The sequence below is a fragment of the Anoplolepis gracilipes genome, chromosome 14 (assembly GCF_047496725.1).
Source record: "Anoplolepis gracilipes chromosome 14, ASM4749672v1, whole genome shotgun sequence".
NCBI classification, from domain to species: Eukaryota; Metazoa; Arthropoda; class Insecta; order Hymenoptera; family Formicidae; genus Anoplolepis; species Anoplolepis gracilipes.
The window spans coordinates 1,879,696-1,895,526 of record NC_132983.1 but is presented as its reverse complement, the minus strand read 5'-3'; the positions used below and the strand labels follow the sequence as shown (position 1 = coordinate 1,895,526).

The following is a 15,831-nucleotide window of genomic DNA, read 5'->3' as shown; positions in this document are numbered from 1 at the left end:
AGAAAGAATTTAAGTTTCATCAATATTTGATCGAGGAAAATAGAATAGCGTTTGTACAGTTACAAAAATATTACAAATTTTAAATATTTTATCGCGACTAAAAATTAGTTCAATCTTAAAATTTAATTTTTGTTTATTCATTTCGAATAAAAAAGTAATTCGAAACACAGATAGCAGCACATTGAGAGAATTATTGTTTTTTATATATTAAATTATATATCATTATATTGTAATTATAAATATAATTATATTATATTATAAATATAATTATTATATATTGAATTAAAACTCACTCAATGATTTCTAAATTTAAAAGTCTTAAAAAAATGTATTAAGATTGCAGAAAGTGTACAAATGTTTCGTTGTAGGAAACGAAAGCATTAGAATTGAAATAAAAGTTAAACTGTTTCCTAATTCTTAAGAAGTAAATGTAAACCTAAGTAAAAGACAGAGTACAAAAACACTAATTTAAAATCTAATTTAAAAATTAATTAAACAACGTTGTACCTATTTGTTGTACCACTTTAACTTCGAGGATATTCTAGATTTGCTCGATTGCAATTTCTATGAATGTTGGCAGGATATAATCTGGGACGCTAACGGGGGTGGTAGAGGCGCGTTCTCCTCATGAATCATTACCAGTTTGCCGTACTTGATCATTCTTCTCTGTTTGCGCTGAATAGGAAAAACAAAAAAGAGAAAGTCGGATCGTGTAATATATTTTGATGGAGATTTTTTAAAAATAAATCTAGCAGTTTTCTCTTTTATTCGCTCTTTTCACCTGCGACTCGGTCCAATTGCCGTTGCTGCTTCCGCTGTCGCTTCCGCTCGACGTGATCCCATCCTCGAGAACGAGTTCCGTACCAAAGCCCCCCAGCTCCAGATCCAGATAAAGTTGTCCCAGCTGATCGTTTACTAGAAGCGGCTGATTGAAATTCTTCATCGCTTCCATGTCGACCTTCAGCACGTCGTTCAACGTCTTCGGATGCATCTGGTATTTGTAAATCAACTCCGGCGTCAACTGAACGTCCTCCAACCAGGACGGATCTCTCTTTCGCATTCCTTGATGACACTTGGTGTGTTCCTACGCATTTATTATACCTTTACGATCGATTATATATCAGAGAGGTTTGAGAGATATCTAAAAAAACATACGAAGGATTGAGACGTTTTTCGGACATCTTTCGAGCATTGCGCAGTTTGGTTTTCTACTTCGGAGGAGAGCTCGCACGTTTTCTGATCTGGATTACAGCTGCTGTCGCTGCTCTTGTACAGGAAGTTACTGTAGAAGCTGGACGAGCTTGATTCGTCTCCGTTGTAGTCAGTCGGTCGACGACGTTCCGTCATGATCAGCGGTGTCACCACGCTCGAACAGCCGCCATCGTTGCTCACGCACGACGAGAACAGCTCGCCCGGCGAAAGAACCTGTCCGAAGTTAAAATTAAAATCACGATATAAAGTAACATCTCACATAAAGTAGAACCGACGTTAAAATGCAATCTTTTCAATCTTGTTTTCTATGACAGATAGTTTGTACTGTAGGTGGTTTTACCTTCTTGGAGGACTCGGACATGGCCATTATACTCCCCGGTTCTGCCTTGACACTCGTCGCTTGGCTAGCCGGTCGTTTACGATCCAGACACTCTGACGGCTGCTGCTGGTTTTCACGTGGTGGAGCTTGCTCCGGTATCAAAAACGGCTGATACATCATCGCACATGGCGACGGCGCGCCGATCATGGCTGGATAAATCATCCCGGCCATCGCTGTCGTAACATAGGACACTGGAACAAATATTAAAATTACTATCTAACTCGAATCTTATTTGTTAATATGTAATTAATATAATTAAATGTACCGAACTTTTTAATTCTAAGTTTGATCGATTTAAAGACCCAGATCTGAAGATCGTTTTATCGATAATCAAGAGAATCTATTTGCGATGTTTATTTCTATTTACTCTTTCGTCAAGTGTGTGACACCTACTGTAAGGATGCTGCGATTGCGTCGATTGCGTCGATCGAGGAGGTGAATCGAGCTTCTTTCGGGGCGGTGACATTGGCGTCGTGGACTCGCTGGGTTGCGGTACCGGCACGTAATACACCGGTATCATCGGTGGAAGTAAAGAAAATCTCGGTTTCACTTCCAAATTCGTACTGAAAGGTACATAAGTATGTACTTAAAACAATTCACTTGCAATAACTTGTATATATTTTTTATATCATGACATTTCTTTGTTATTTCGTTTAAATAATTCTACGAATTACATTGATATAAAATTTAATATTACATTTTAACATTCTATTAAAAATATTCCAATATATATAGATAAAGTTCTCTCTCTTAAAATATTAATATTATATATATATATATATATATATATATATATATATATATAGTATAAATAGTTTTTACTTGTGGAGGGAACTGCCAGGTTGGGTAGATGTAGAGGAGGAGGGCACAGTGACCGATAGCGGTGGCCACAGATTAATATTCGTCCCCGTTTGTACCACGGTCGACTGATCGAGACTCATGCTGGTGACGGTGGTCGTCAGGTTCGCCGCACCTGTCGTGCTCGTTCTCGAGATTTTCTCAAGCTTCGATGCCTATTTCATATTTTCCTCTCGTTAAAATTCATATAAACCTTATCTAGATATTTTTCTTTTTCGCTTCTATAACTTGTGTAATTCACTGCCACAGTAAGAAAGATGAAAAGATATACCTTGAAGCCTCTGCTATCGCCCTCCCAACTATGACTGCCGCTCCTCTTGATGCCGTGACTCTGATTCACGTAATGGACGCTCTGGTCGGTCGCGTTACCCTTCTCGTTTTTGGTGCGGGAGTCCTTCAGCTTGTCGCTGTTCTTGATGCTGGAACGTAGCTCCCGGTGCTTCTGCATCATCAGCTTCTCCATGTCCTCGTTGTGGCGGTTCAGCAACGACTCCGTCAACGTGGGCGGCTTGAAGCTCTCCGTCGTGTTGCTATTGCTGGTGGGGTTGAAGGCGTCGCCTCGACTGGCCGAGCTCGTCTGGTTGTTGGAACCGCTGCTCAGATTCTCGGCGCTACCGCTGCCGCTGGCACCGCTGCCGTTTATCGGCGACATGCATTTCCTCGCTGAAAAGACAACGGACATTGATTTTCTTTTTCCCCCATCTTGGATCTTGTTCAAACAAAGTGACGATGACTTACCGCCTTCATCGTTGCTGGAATTGACATTCTCCTCGTCGCTGCCGTATATGGTGGTGACGAGCGGTTTGCTCTTGAAGAAGCGCTCAATGTTCTCGTTGTAATTGAGCTGATTGTAACTCGGCGGCGTCTCCGTGGAGGACTTGCTGTCATAGTACTCGTGATGGGGCGAGATCTCACCGAGCATCACGCTGTCGTGTTCCTGCAACAAGGGATTTCGTGATCCCTTTACAAGTATATTGTAGAAACTTAATATGAGTTGTCACTGAGGTATTTATCGGGGTGAGTAGAGTTTTTGCGTGGCCGCACTTTTGCGTAAGCGGTGAGTAAGTACGCCGGCAGCCCTGGTGAAGATCAGCCTCGCTAGAAAGGAGTATCGAAAGACCCTCGCCCATACATTTAAATTATCCTTACGACCATCCATTCGCGAGGCTTGCGCCGCAAGCTCATGCGGAAAGTTCCGTGCAGATATTTACAATGAAGAGTTAGAATCAATCGATCACCTCACCGTCCGCATCGCAAGGTCCCTCGTTGCGTCGGATGTATATTAATTCCCTCCTCCTTTGATCAATCTCCCGGTTCGATTGGAACCGAAATCCGAATTATAATCGAGATTGTAACGGTCTCCAACAACCCCCTTCGATTCTTTACTCTCTCTATATTTTTGTCATTTTTTTCTTCTTCTACACATCATCATCTCATCCTCCTTGTGTTCCATCTTTCACTCAACTCTTTGAAAATACTATGCGGGTATAAATAATAATAAAAAGTATAAGCAATAAATTGAGAGAATGTATAAATTAAGAAAAAATACAAAATAATAAATTAGACATTCATGGACTATATATCTTAGCCCACACCCCTTCTCTTCTTTCGAAGCACCCTGGGAAATCTACTCACCTTTCTCAACTCTACTAAGCCCCTCTAAAAAGATTTCGGAGAAGCAGCGAGAATCTTTTCGCAGGTCGCGTTTTTTTTTATCGGTGCTACGTCTTTGATATCACGAACGAACTCGAAATCCGCTTTGATCTGATTGCAATCTTGAAGAATTATATAAGGTAAATGTCCCTATTTGTGACCATGACTCTATTTATATAATAAAATAATATTTATTGTGTTTGGCGATTAATCAAACATAATAAATATTCTTTTCAAGGATGAATTACTTAAAAACTTTTGATTAATTTAATAAAATCGCGAGTGATCACAAATAGGGTCATGGTCACAAAATAGAGACATTTATCTTAAATATAGAAATTTTCAAAAGAATTATGAGTATATATAAATTATTAAAATTACTATTAAATAAATAAATCATTAAAAAATTAATTAAATAATAATCTGTAATAACGGAGAAAATTAATCTATATAATTTAATAACTCTATCGCTTTACAGAAGACTATTATTTATTCAAAGATCAAGACGGTTGGAACGCGATAATACTTTGGACAGTGTCATTAATGTAAAATAACAATGTTAATGAACACTTTAATGGCATCTTAATATAATTTTAAAAAATAATTGAATTAATTTTTTTTTTAATTCAATGGCAATTATTTGTTCTACTTAAAAAAAAAATCGTTGATATTTATAGAAAATTAATAAATTTCTGTTCTGTTAAAGATCGCTGAAAAAGAACACCGTGCATGCAAGTTAATCATAAAATACACATTTCATATTGAGTCCTTTTGAGATATTGTCGAAGGTATCATTTTAATAGCGATCACATCGAAAACAAAAAGATACAACAAGAAGAAGAACTGAGCGACAAGCGAAAATTTCTAGTTGCTTCGTGAAAATCCGCGTATAATAAATAATCTTAATCGATTAGTCTACCAATTGCTTAAGTTCTATTTACATCATGCGTTCGCCATATTTGCGGAAAGAAAGGAAACGTTCAAGAACGGAAATCGCTCTCTCACGAACAACTTTCCTTCTTCTCCGATTGTTCACGATACACATTTTCGGCACGTCAATCATTTTTTTTTTTTTTTTTTTTCATTGTTTTCCGTCTTCTTCAAAGATTGAGAAACGAATTACCGGAAAAGTGTATCGTGCAATGCATAAATGGCGAGATTACGTTACACAAGTTTTTACCTTTGACGTTGTTAAGTACAATATTACATATTATAAGTATTATAAATACATATTAGAGTTTTTTTTTCGTAGCATACCAGAGCGTAAGTGATAATTAGCGTAATGAGTGTTTTTTCGGCGATACTAAAACGTAGCTAATAGTCACCGAAAAACTCCTGAGTTCGTCCGCCGTGAGAAGTCCATCCTTGCTGACGCCGAGCGCCTTCGTCTCCTGGAGCAGACTTTCCATGAAGGACGCTAGGTCCTTACATCGCTTTGATACGTCGAGCTCGGTTATATCTGACATTCTCTGGACGCTCTGCGCACATGCAGAAAAACCGATAGAAAAAAAAGGAAGAATGAATTAGGGGATGAGTTGGTTTATTCCATCCGTGGTGGACTTGTGTTTCTTTTTCTTTCTCAAAGATGCCTAATCATTTTCGTGCACTTCTTTTTATGTTCTTGTATAATTTTTCGTGAAATTTCTAGGCCTTAGTCTTACACAGGCTAATGGTATATTTTCTAATACTAACGGATAACATTCAAACTGTACTCTACAAGTTACCTCGTCAAGGAGCCCCCGTATCTCGCCCTGAATGATCTTAGCCTCCTTCAACACCTCCTCGCTTATACTAGCCAGGTAGCCGGAATCGGTGTCGCGAGGTACGCGGAAGATGTCCGGATTCACCGGCCCTTTGAGCACCCGGTGCTGACCTACGACAAACTCTAGTTTTTTCGTCCAGGGATTGATAAAGGACGACCACTCGGTCTCGAGGACGACGCAACCTCCGTTCTGCACGGCGAATCTGTACGGCTTCGACCTGAAGGAGGAGCCTTCGAGCCTGATCACCTGTTCAATGACAGGTAAAGGAATCAACGTGAATAATTTTTCATGTAAATCGACAACGCTTTTTCGCTCTTCCTATTTCTCTCCTCGACAGGATCGCATTCATTCTCTCTCTCTCTCTCTCTCTCTCTCTTCATCATCAACATCACTTTTTCTTTCATACGTGCACACACGATTGGAACCTAAATTTCTTTTATTCGCAGGGAGAGGGAGGACTCATGCTCACAGTCTCATAGATGTCTTTGATGAAGGGTAGATCCTCGGGATGGTAGAAGTCAAACAGCGAACGGCCAACCATATCCTGTGGTAGATAGCCGAAGTATTGGACTACGTCGGGATCGACATGGGATAAGTGGCACGTTGCGGTGTGGCGGGTCGTGAATATCGAAGATATTATTGTTTCTTCTGGCGCTGCGGATAACGACAAGATCGGAGTCATTCTCTCTCGTTACTACCTTGAGCGAAGTACTTAGATATTACGATGGTTAGACGTCGACAAGCTGCACTATGAAAATTCGCACACCGTTAAATTTCTGTATTTTCCATGTTTATTAAAATTATCTCTATATCATTAGTAAAGCATACTTTGCACGAATTTCCACACTAATTGCGGATAAACTTCGGAATTTTATTCTTCCTTTTTAAACATTTTTTTCAATATTAATATATCATTTGTGGAAGAATGTAACAACAATAATCTTGTAAAATAAGACATTGTCGTGATATAAAAATAATTTGACAACAAATACATAATCAATTTATCAAAAAAAAAAAAAAAAAAAAAAAAAAAAAATTCCGAAGAATACTGCCAAGATAAGGAATTTAAATGACACAAAGTCCACCAATGCGAATGAAAATTCTAAATTCCTCGAGATCAGAATGAAACACCTGAAGCTTGCATGTGTAAAAATGCCTATTGTGGTCGAAAAAAACGAAGCTTGTGAATGCTTTGTGGTGAAAGATGATGAGTAATCTGTGAAACCATATATATATATATATATATATATATAAGAGCATTCGTAACAGTGGTCTCCAAACTGAACGAAAAAACTGGGTCGGAACACGAAAGGAACGACACAACGACAAAAAAATTAACATATCGTCACGTGTCATCGACTTTGGACAAATTATGGAAATAAGTTACCTTCGCTTTAGACGTTTTTCCATGGAAACCACCGACTCACTGAGTATCGTTGACGAGATCAGACCAACGATAAGGCTTGATCGAGCGAGCAGTGAATATAAAGTATCTCGAGGCTCACACATGACAGGGAATGTATCTCGGAAATGAATAAATAATTGAACGTAATTATAGACAGTGGAATTACAACGCAAAAATTCTACATTTTTTTTTGTATACACCTTGGAAATATTTTATCCTGTAAATTCAAATTAATTCAGTGAAACTTTGATTATTCTGTGCACTAAATATATTTCATGCGAATAATATATTTGTAGAGAAAAATGATTACTTTTCAGCGGAAAAAAGAAATTTTAATGGGAAAAAAGTTAGTTGCGAGAAATTTGTTAGCAATTAAGAGTAACTTGATTTAGGAATCAATTTTCTGAGACTCGAAATCACTGATTCTCAGATCATGATTGCGCTAAATCATCTGTTTACAAGCTAGTTTTATAATTAAAACCGACTGTCTGTAATCATCGAGTCTTCTCGCCGGTCAGACCTCGTCGAAGACCTTGGACTATGCTACCTTTGTAAGCGGAATGGACGGGTTGGGCTGTAACTACGAGGAACATAGCTCGGTTGCTGGACTTCTGTTCAGCTGGCTTCCTGTCACGAAAGTCACGAAACGATAGGGTCAGGTGAAATATCAGGTACAGGTTCGATCTAACGTCCGCTCGATGTCCGTTTGACACATTGCCTTTGGTGAATCTTCGCAGGCCGCAGAACAAGCTCGCCCTTCTACCGTTGATGCCTGGAAGAAGCAAGCCCAACATTTATGTTAAAAAAGGACATAGTATTTCGAAGAAACTATAATTAAAAAAATTATATAATTAGAAGAATTGAATTATAATTACAATTATAACAATTAAAAAATTATATAATTAAAAAAAATTATAATTTTATTTAAAATGCAAAATTATAATTACAATAATTTAAAAAATAATTGTGAGAGAAGAGATACATAATTTTTCGAGCAAGAGAGCGTCGCTCTTTATAATTTTTATATACCTTTAGATTGATCTTCTTGCGGCGAGGCGATGCCGCTGGTGATCTGGTCGGCCAGGGTGACTTTATCTTTCGGATGCACGTAATCGATAAAGGATCGGCCAATCCAGGCGTCTTTGAGATAGCCGAGGGCGGTGCATATCGACGGGGTTGTGTATAACACGAGGCCATCGTGCATTGAAATCACTGCGCAAAATCCCTCCTGGAGGACACAACCGATAGATTAGGGGAGGAAATGATTAACATTAACGCTCTTCACGCGAATGATAACGTGATATTTAGATCCTTTGTTTTTTTACGCTTATTGACGTATACTAACGTTGGCCTGAGACGTGGAATCGTCCAGAGAAATAGTCCGCGAAGCAAGGGCTGCCGCTTCCGGATCTGTGACGGTGTTGCTGTTGTGTTCGCCAGGATCCGTTGCATCCACCAATTCCACGATGGCAACCTCTTCTAGGATTGTGCCAAAAGAAATTCTTGTTATGCTCCCGAATCATTCGTTCGAAAAATTGATAGCTGGGGAATGATGGAGCGGGAAGAGGGGGAAGAAGGATCAGGTGTCCAAGATTGGCATAAACAAAATGTGTATTTCAGAATTTTAATTTATATATATATATATATATATATATATATATATATATATATTACTTTAAGCTTGTTTAAATAAAATACCTGCAAAATATGTACATTAATTCTACACAATTTAATTATAAATATAATCAAATACTATCTATATATATATATATATATGTAATTTGCAATATATGTAACGAGAGATAGTATTTGATTATATTTATAATTAAATTGTAGAATTAATGTACATATTTTGCAGGTATTTTATTTAAACAAGCTTAAAGTAATATTAATCTGCGAAGTCTTCGAAATACCCGAGAAAAATGTCATAAATGTCACAACAAGAGAAAAAACACGTTCTCGAGAGATCTTTTCATAATATACTGTCTATATAGTAAGATGTAAAATAAAACGAAACATGTGTGTAATAAATTAAATGATTTGATTGAAAAACACATTTAAAAAATATAATAATTTTCAAATGATGAATTTCTTATCTTTATAAATTATATATTATATTATATTATTTTATTTTTATTTACATTACATATTAATTTTATATAATTTATTAATTAATAATATATTATCTTCTTATTTCAATAGTGAAATTCCTAATTAAATTATACATCAAAATTCGGACCTGTTACATGAGCATAAGAATTTAGAAAGAAAGTCGCGTTGTAATTCGTACTTTATCATAAAATCGCGTTATCAAAACGGTTACCGGAAGTACACGTGGAAAAATTCAATGCCATTATCCAGTAATATATAATATTACAATCTCCAGCTATGTCGTCACTTCAGTGAAAGGCATTTCTTTGCATAAGATACATGCGGGCGTACATGATTGCATTTAAGTGAAAGCGATAGTAATCATATTACGACGATATAATGCAATGATGTATTGAGCCTTTCATCTCGTCTAAATTTTCTTCCTTCTCAACATATACATCTTCAAGTAGTTTAACAATAACTAGGTTCAATATATTTTTAATATTGCCTCGCAACTCTATTTTTAACATTCATATCCTGTATACTACACAATATGTATGTAATATTCTACTATTTAGACCAAAAGCTACAAGCGAGAGGCATTAATTTTATCATTAATAAAAGGCATTTTTTAAAAATTTTATCGCCCATTGAAAGGGTTAATAAAGGGTTAAATAAACGGCGACGTAAACGCTTACGCAAACATATAAAATAACATGCTGGCAAGGACATAGAACGTGGGTGATTTCGTAACGCGCACATTGGACCTCCAATTAACACATCCCCAAGGGTTGGCATTAACTTGCTAAAAATACGAGCAAATTACTCTTTAGTAATAATGCAGAAACTCCAATTACGCAGGTCATGTATTGCGAACGAAAATGAATGAAAAATTTTTAGCTTGAAAATTTTCACGCGTTATTACGTCAACCTATTGTATAACGCTTTTGGAAAAAAAAATTAATATGCGCCGTAACACAAGCTCCACGTTTTAAACGCGTGACTAAACTCACTTGGCTTCGTCGCTTAGCTTATTGATCCATCGACAGTTCTCGATAGTTTATATAACTCGTGTATTAAAATTTATCACGTTTCTGAGAAAGAAAAAGATTTTACAACGCGCGATGCCTATAGATTTTTTTCAAATGGGCACAAAAAATTTTTCTTTCAAGAATTTATTAAATATTTCTCTGTCAAGTTTTTTGATTCCTATTTATTTCTTTCTTTCATACTTAGCAATTCTTATTAAATTTTTATTTATTTCAGACTGTCTTCCAATCTTGTAAAAAAATCTTCAAAATATTCAAATCTTGTAAAAAAATTCCCTGGAAATTTCACGATCTTCCAGATATTTTTTGTTCAAAATTCCAGGTAAAGAGAAGATTTTTTTTAAAATGCAATTTTCTTAAATAAATTTTTTTTATTGTACGCGTTTTCTAATATTTTGCGTTCATACGAAAAACATAAAGTCACTTGAATATCAAGATTTACAAATATACTGAAAAAACTGAATAGTATTTGTTAAGATAAACTTTTTAACTTTCATAACATTTTCATTTTTTATCACTAAAAATTAAAATGAAGAATACGTACTGTACATTCAATATTTTCAATATATAAAAAGATATATATATATATATATATTATAATTAAAGTAAAATTATCAAAGAGAGAGTTTTTTAAAATATTTTCCAAGTCCCAATAAAATTCTATCAAAATTCTTTGAGTTTTAGGTTTTTCATATTTCCAGGAAATATGTACCCTGTAATTAAATCTATCTTCGCCCTATCTTACAAAACCAATATAAATATAATACTTATAAGTACGAAAAAAACTGGAGAAAACGCAAAACTTATAAACGAGCATTGATACTATCTCAAAATCGCTGTCAAAACAATTAATTGCTGTTAAAAAAAAAAACCGATAAACTTATTTAGTAGATGCTGAGAATGTCACGTTGGATTGCATGGAAAATTCCCCATTCCATAGAACTTCGTCCACGCGTATTACAATTTTGCTCCGACTAGCAATCGCGACGGAATATCTTTCAAACTTTCCTTTGTTGAAAAAGAACGCTATTTTTAAAAAACCCGTGATGATAACCGCGTGTTGCATGCGTTCATGATTTTAACGTGAAATCAAAGTATGACACGTGTGTCTTCTTTGAGGTATCAGCCGCTCCATGCCTAATGCGGATCGATTTTGATTATGAAAACGAGCACAAAACGCACGTTTCGCAAAAGTCTTAAAATAATAACTCACGTTGGTCGTGCAAATAATCTCTCGAAAATCATGCGTTTAAACTTTTAATCCCTTTTGTATGTCACAATTTGAAAAAATTTTATTTTTTTATGTTTATATATTATTGTTATTATTATTTATTTTTGTTATTATTAGTAATATTATTTAGTTTTTATGGTTACGTATTTATTATTGTAGTAGCTATATATACTTATTGCTTTGATGCCTTTCTGCTTAAATGTGTTCTAGAATAATATTTTGTTCCTTTTTTTTAACTCGAATTTAAAACAATTATTTCGTTCTGTTCGACAGATCGAATCGTTGTTTTAACGAGGTATTCGTCTCGGACTAAGGGATAATACTGTATATGACTGTATATAATCGTAAAAAGATCGTTGAACGGAAGCCTTAAAAAGGAGAGCGAAACCAGACGAGGTCGGGCAGAATGCATAAAACCAATTAATCGAGAAACAAATGGAAGAATGATAGACTCGCGATATATATACAAATAAGAATTTCGATCTTTCGTTTCGAGAAGTATAGACCTTGATTCAACAAGTGACAGGAAATTTTGCAAGTAAGACATATTTATGAAATATTAGCGCTCTCGCTTCGTAAAAGTAAGTATGTCAAATTTAAGTTTACTCCACTGTGAGTGAAAATAACGTTAATGAAATCGGACGAAACACGCGGGAAAATAAACTTTAGCCGAATGACAATTATTTTCGATCAATAATGAAATTATTATAAAATTATTATAAAGTAAATGTATATAAACAATAATAATGTTATTGTTATTTTTTATTTTAATTACTTTTATAATTATTTTATAATTTTATTATTATAAAAATAATATTTTTATTATCAATCAAAAATAAATATCGTTCGGATAAAATTTATTTTCCCGTATTTCGACCAATTTCATTAGCATCATTTAATTTATCCATTATGTCTCTTCTCATGGTAAATCGATAATAAATTGAGAAATTATATAAACTTAATTCGCGAGTCTATCTTATTGAGGGAGAAATTTAAAAAAAATTCAAAAGCAACTCGGAAGATGAAAAATTGTGAGCAGCCAGCATGCACTCATTTCTCACCTTTTGTAGTTTGTGAAACCAACCTGATTTCTCGTCGAGCACGCCGGTATTCGTGATGATGTTGTAGGACTTAACTTCCGACAAGGCATTCGACGTTTTCAAGGCGCCAACTTCCGCCTCGGCATTAATCGCTGATACTGCTTTCGATTTCTTCTTCTTGTACTCCTTGTCCTTTCTCTTGCTGATTGGTCGTGGTAGCGCCTCATTGCTGAAACACACAATACATGTAAAATCGTGTGAGACATAATTCTCCATCGAATTTATATCAAGTATCATTAAAAGACTAACTTAAGTTTATTATTTCTTATAACATTTAAAAAAATTGAAATTTATTATTATCTTATTTTTCTGTTTAATACAACAGTAAAAATTTTAAATATAAATTAACTATGCCATTCACATATTTTTGACAATCGAGAGAATAAATAATGTGATATTTATGTGATATCTGTTTGATCTCATTTAATAATTTAGAAAATTACCTTAATATATAATTAATTAATATTTAGTTTTTAATATATATAATTTTTTTAATAACAAGTTACTTAATATTATCGTGATCGCCGTCGCGTGAGCACGTGTCATGCCATGTGACAAGCAAATGTCAACTTGGGAATTACGCTGATAAGCGAGAACGCCTGAATGAGTGCCATTCGAAAATAAACACCAGGAGAAATATTTCATTAGAAGAATGTGCAAAAATTATATATTTCTATAATTCATCGATGATTATTAAAGATTGATTAAAAATGATTCTAATAAATTAATCGAAGCGTAAGTTGGACACTTTCCCACGAAATTTTGGAAGAGATATCAAATCAATATTGTATTCGGTAAATTTAAGTTATTTATAATAAATGGAATTATATTTTTTATAGAAACGCAATTACATTGTAATCACAATTATTATATAAATATCTTATAAATACAATGTATAAATCGTCTACTAATACATAAACGCTTTTTCTCGGAAAGCCTTCTCTTACGTGAGTCTGATAAATCTACAAAACGTGATCGTTACGTTGCACAAACCAGAGAAAGTCCACATTCACTTAACTGCCTATCATCCTTTTTAGACGCTTTCACCGGAAATCTTTTCAATCGGACGTTTTATGCACTTTCCTCTAGGAATAAATGGCAGAGAATTGCATTAAGTGTTAACAATTATGTAAGTGTATTTTTACGAAATTAATTACGATTCTAAAATAATTTAAATTAATTAGAAAATAAATGCAAAATCAACTCGATTACAATATATTTTTTTTCTCTTTTCATTGATGTTTTAATCACGAACAGAATTTTTTGTCTTGCGTCAAATACATTAGTTTAAAAATTCTAGGCAAGAAGTTTTCATTAAACGGACGAGAATATATATATTTTTGAAATGATGTATTAATTTGTGATTTTTGATGACTTTTTAGAGATTCAACGAAGCACAATGGTTTTTTAATGTCAATAATAATACTGATAAAATATTTAAACATCCGTTATATATTATTTATTTTCTGTTATATAACACTAATGTGCATTTTGTCATAAGGTTTCGAAAAGTGTAAACGTTCGAAATTTTCTTTACACGATAATAAATCACGTAACAATATAACTCACAATCAGTGCAGAATTTATTTCTTCTGGTTTTCTATTGTTGTACCTTTATTGCTGCGACAGTAAGTAGATAATAGCCGATCTTGCGAGATTATATCTTTTCGCGTAACCAGACGCGGACTTGGTCAATCCTTCTTATCACGCAGACATGACTGATGATTATCGAATCGCTTTTAAACATAATGTAATGGAACACAATGGGAACGCATTAGAGAAATAAAATTATTTTAACCCTCCATGTTTTACTCGACTGAAGTTATCTAACGGATCTATATATACAATTGTTTAATTAAATTGATTAAACACTGCGATTATTTTAATTGTAACCTTTTTTCTAGGATTATTCCAATCCGAAAAAATCATTTCAATATTTTATAAAAAATATATAAATATAAAATATTTACAAGCATTTATAAATTTATTATTAATATTTATATAATAAAAATATTTTATATACACGTAATATATGTATATTTAGATATTTAGATAAAACATTTTTGACATTTTTATTAAATGTTATTTTAATTTAGTTAAAATAATATTTTCTAAATTTCAGAATGTTTTACTCGTATTAGAGTTGCATTAATTAAAATAGAATACTAATTAGCGGCGATATATTTATCACAACTATATATATTGGTCGAACCAGAGCTATTTGAAAATGTCACAACAAATGATACAACCAACTTGCAACATAAAATAATGATTACACATGATTGCAACGTGCTTTCAATTGCGATTGATCATATAAGTGTCTACAGGAAATGAATTATATATAACATATTATTTCTCGGATAGCCAATTTTCGAAAGCTCCTGTAAAAGCAATAGTAACATTGGTGCATTGTTAAAAATTTATTATTCGTACGATAGATTTAATCTTTATTTACACTTCATACTTTTGAATCGTTTCTGTAAAATCCAGATTTCTTACAATTTGACAGATCAAGCTATCATTTCATTTTTTGCCATTATTAATATAAATGTTTTTTTCAAAAAAGATTTTTGTATTTTTATACATATTTATGAATTTAAAAAAAATGTCAAAGAGAATTAAAAAAAGTTATTGCGTGTGAGAATTGTTATCTTAAGGCGTCATCGGATCATATTGATAGGAGTTATGATCAATTGATGTTATCAATTAAATAAAGTTCATATGGCAATATGAGCGGATCAATGAATGCTTTGCAAAACGATATTAATTTCAAGATTATGTGATGTTTCTAAAACCTCATCTTTGTATATTCTCGCTCAATTAGTTCGGAACTTTTTTTAAGAGAAAAAATTGAAAAAATAAATTAATTAAAATAAATTAAACACAAAAATCCTTGATATTCTATATTTTAATTTTGACTTTAATAAAGTGTGTATAAAGCATATAATTTAATATGTAACATTTTAACACGTGATACTTTTTAAATTGTTTCTAGAAGAAGATTCGTGTCTGTCGGTGAAATAGTTGAGTAAATTTTGTCAGTCTTTAATTATATGAATCATGTTGCGTTTGATCAACTTCGGCCATGAA

General features: G+C 33.8%; 1 protein-coding gene across 2 annotated transcripts in view; it reads right to left on the bottom strand.

Annotated features, from left to right (window-relative positions):
- Positions 1 to 321: 321 nt before the first annotated feature.
- Positions 322 to 15,831, bottom strand: part of Per (period circadian regulator) — a 22,331-nt gene continuing 6,821 nt past the window's right edge. The window contains exons 3-17 of one of the 2 annotated variants that reach the window (XM_072906282.1): positions 12,726 to 12,910; positions 8,616 to 8,749; positions 8,300 to 8,498; positions 7,818 to 8,042; positions 6,335 to 6,519; positions 5,827 to 6,111; positions 5,428 to 5,580; positions 3,188 to 3,410; positions 2,721 to 3,112; positions 2,414 to 2,604; positions 1,985 to 2,154; positions 1,553 to 1,782; positions 1,156 to 1,425; positions 782 to 1,084; positions 322 to 675 (exon numbers count right to left, since the gene is read on the bottom strand). In XM_072906282.1, the coding sequence (XP_072762383.1) occupies positions 565 to 675; positions 782 to 1,084; positions 1,156 to 1,425; positions 1,553 to 1,782; positions 1,985 to 2,154; positions 2,414 to 2,604; positions 2,721 to 3,112; positions 3,188 to 3,410; positions 5,428 to 5,580; positions 5,827 to 6,111; positions 6,335 to 6,519; positions 7,818 to 8,042; positions 8,300 to 8,498; positions 8,616 to 8,749; positions 12,726 to 12,910 (3,256 nt within the window). In that variant the 3' untranslated portion in view covers positions 322 to 564. The remainder of the gene's footprint in view (positions 676 to 781; positions 1,085 to 1,155; positions 1,426 to 1,552; positions 1,783 to 1,984; positions 2,155 to 2,413; positions 2,605 to 2,720; positions 3,113 to 3,187; positions 3,411 to 5,427; positions 5,581 to 5,826; positions 6,112 to 6,334; positions 6,520 to 7,817; positions 8,043 to 8,299; positions 8,499 to 8,615; positions 8,750 to 12,725; positions 12,911 to 15,831) is intronic. The other variant, XM_072906283.1, reaches the window with a different exon arrangement.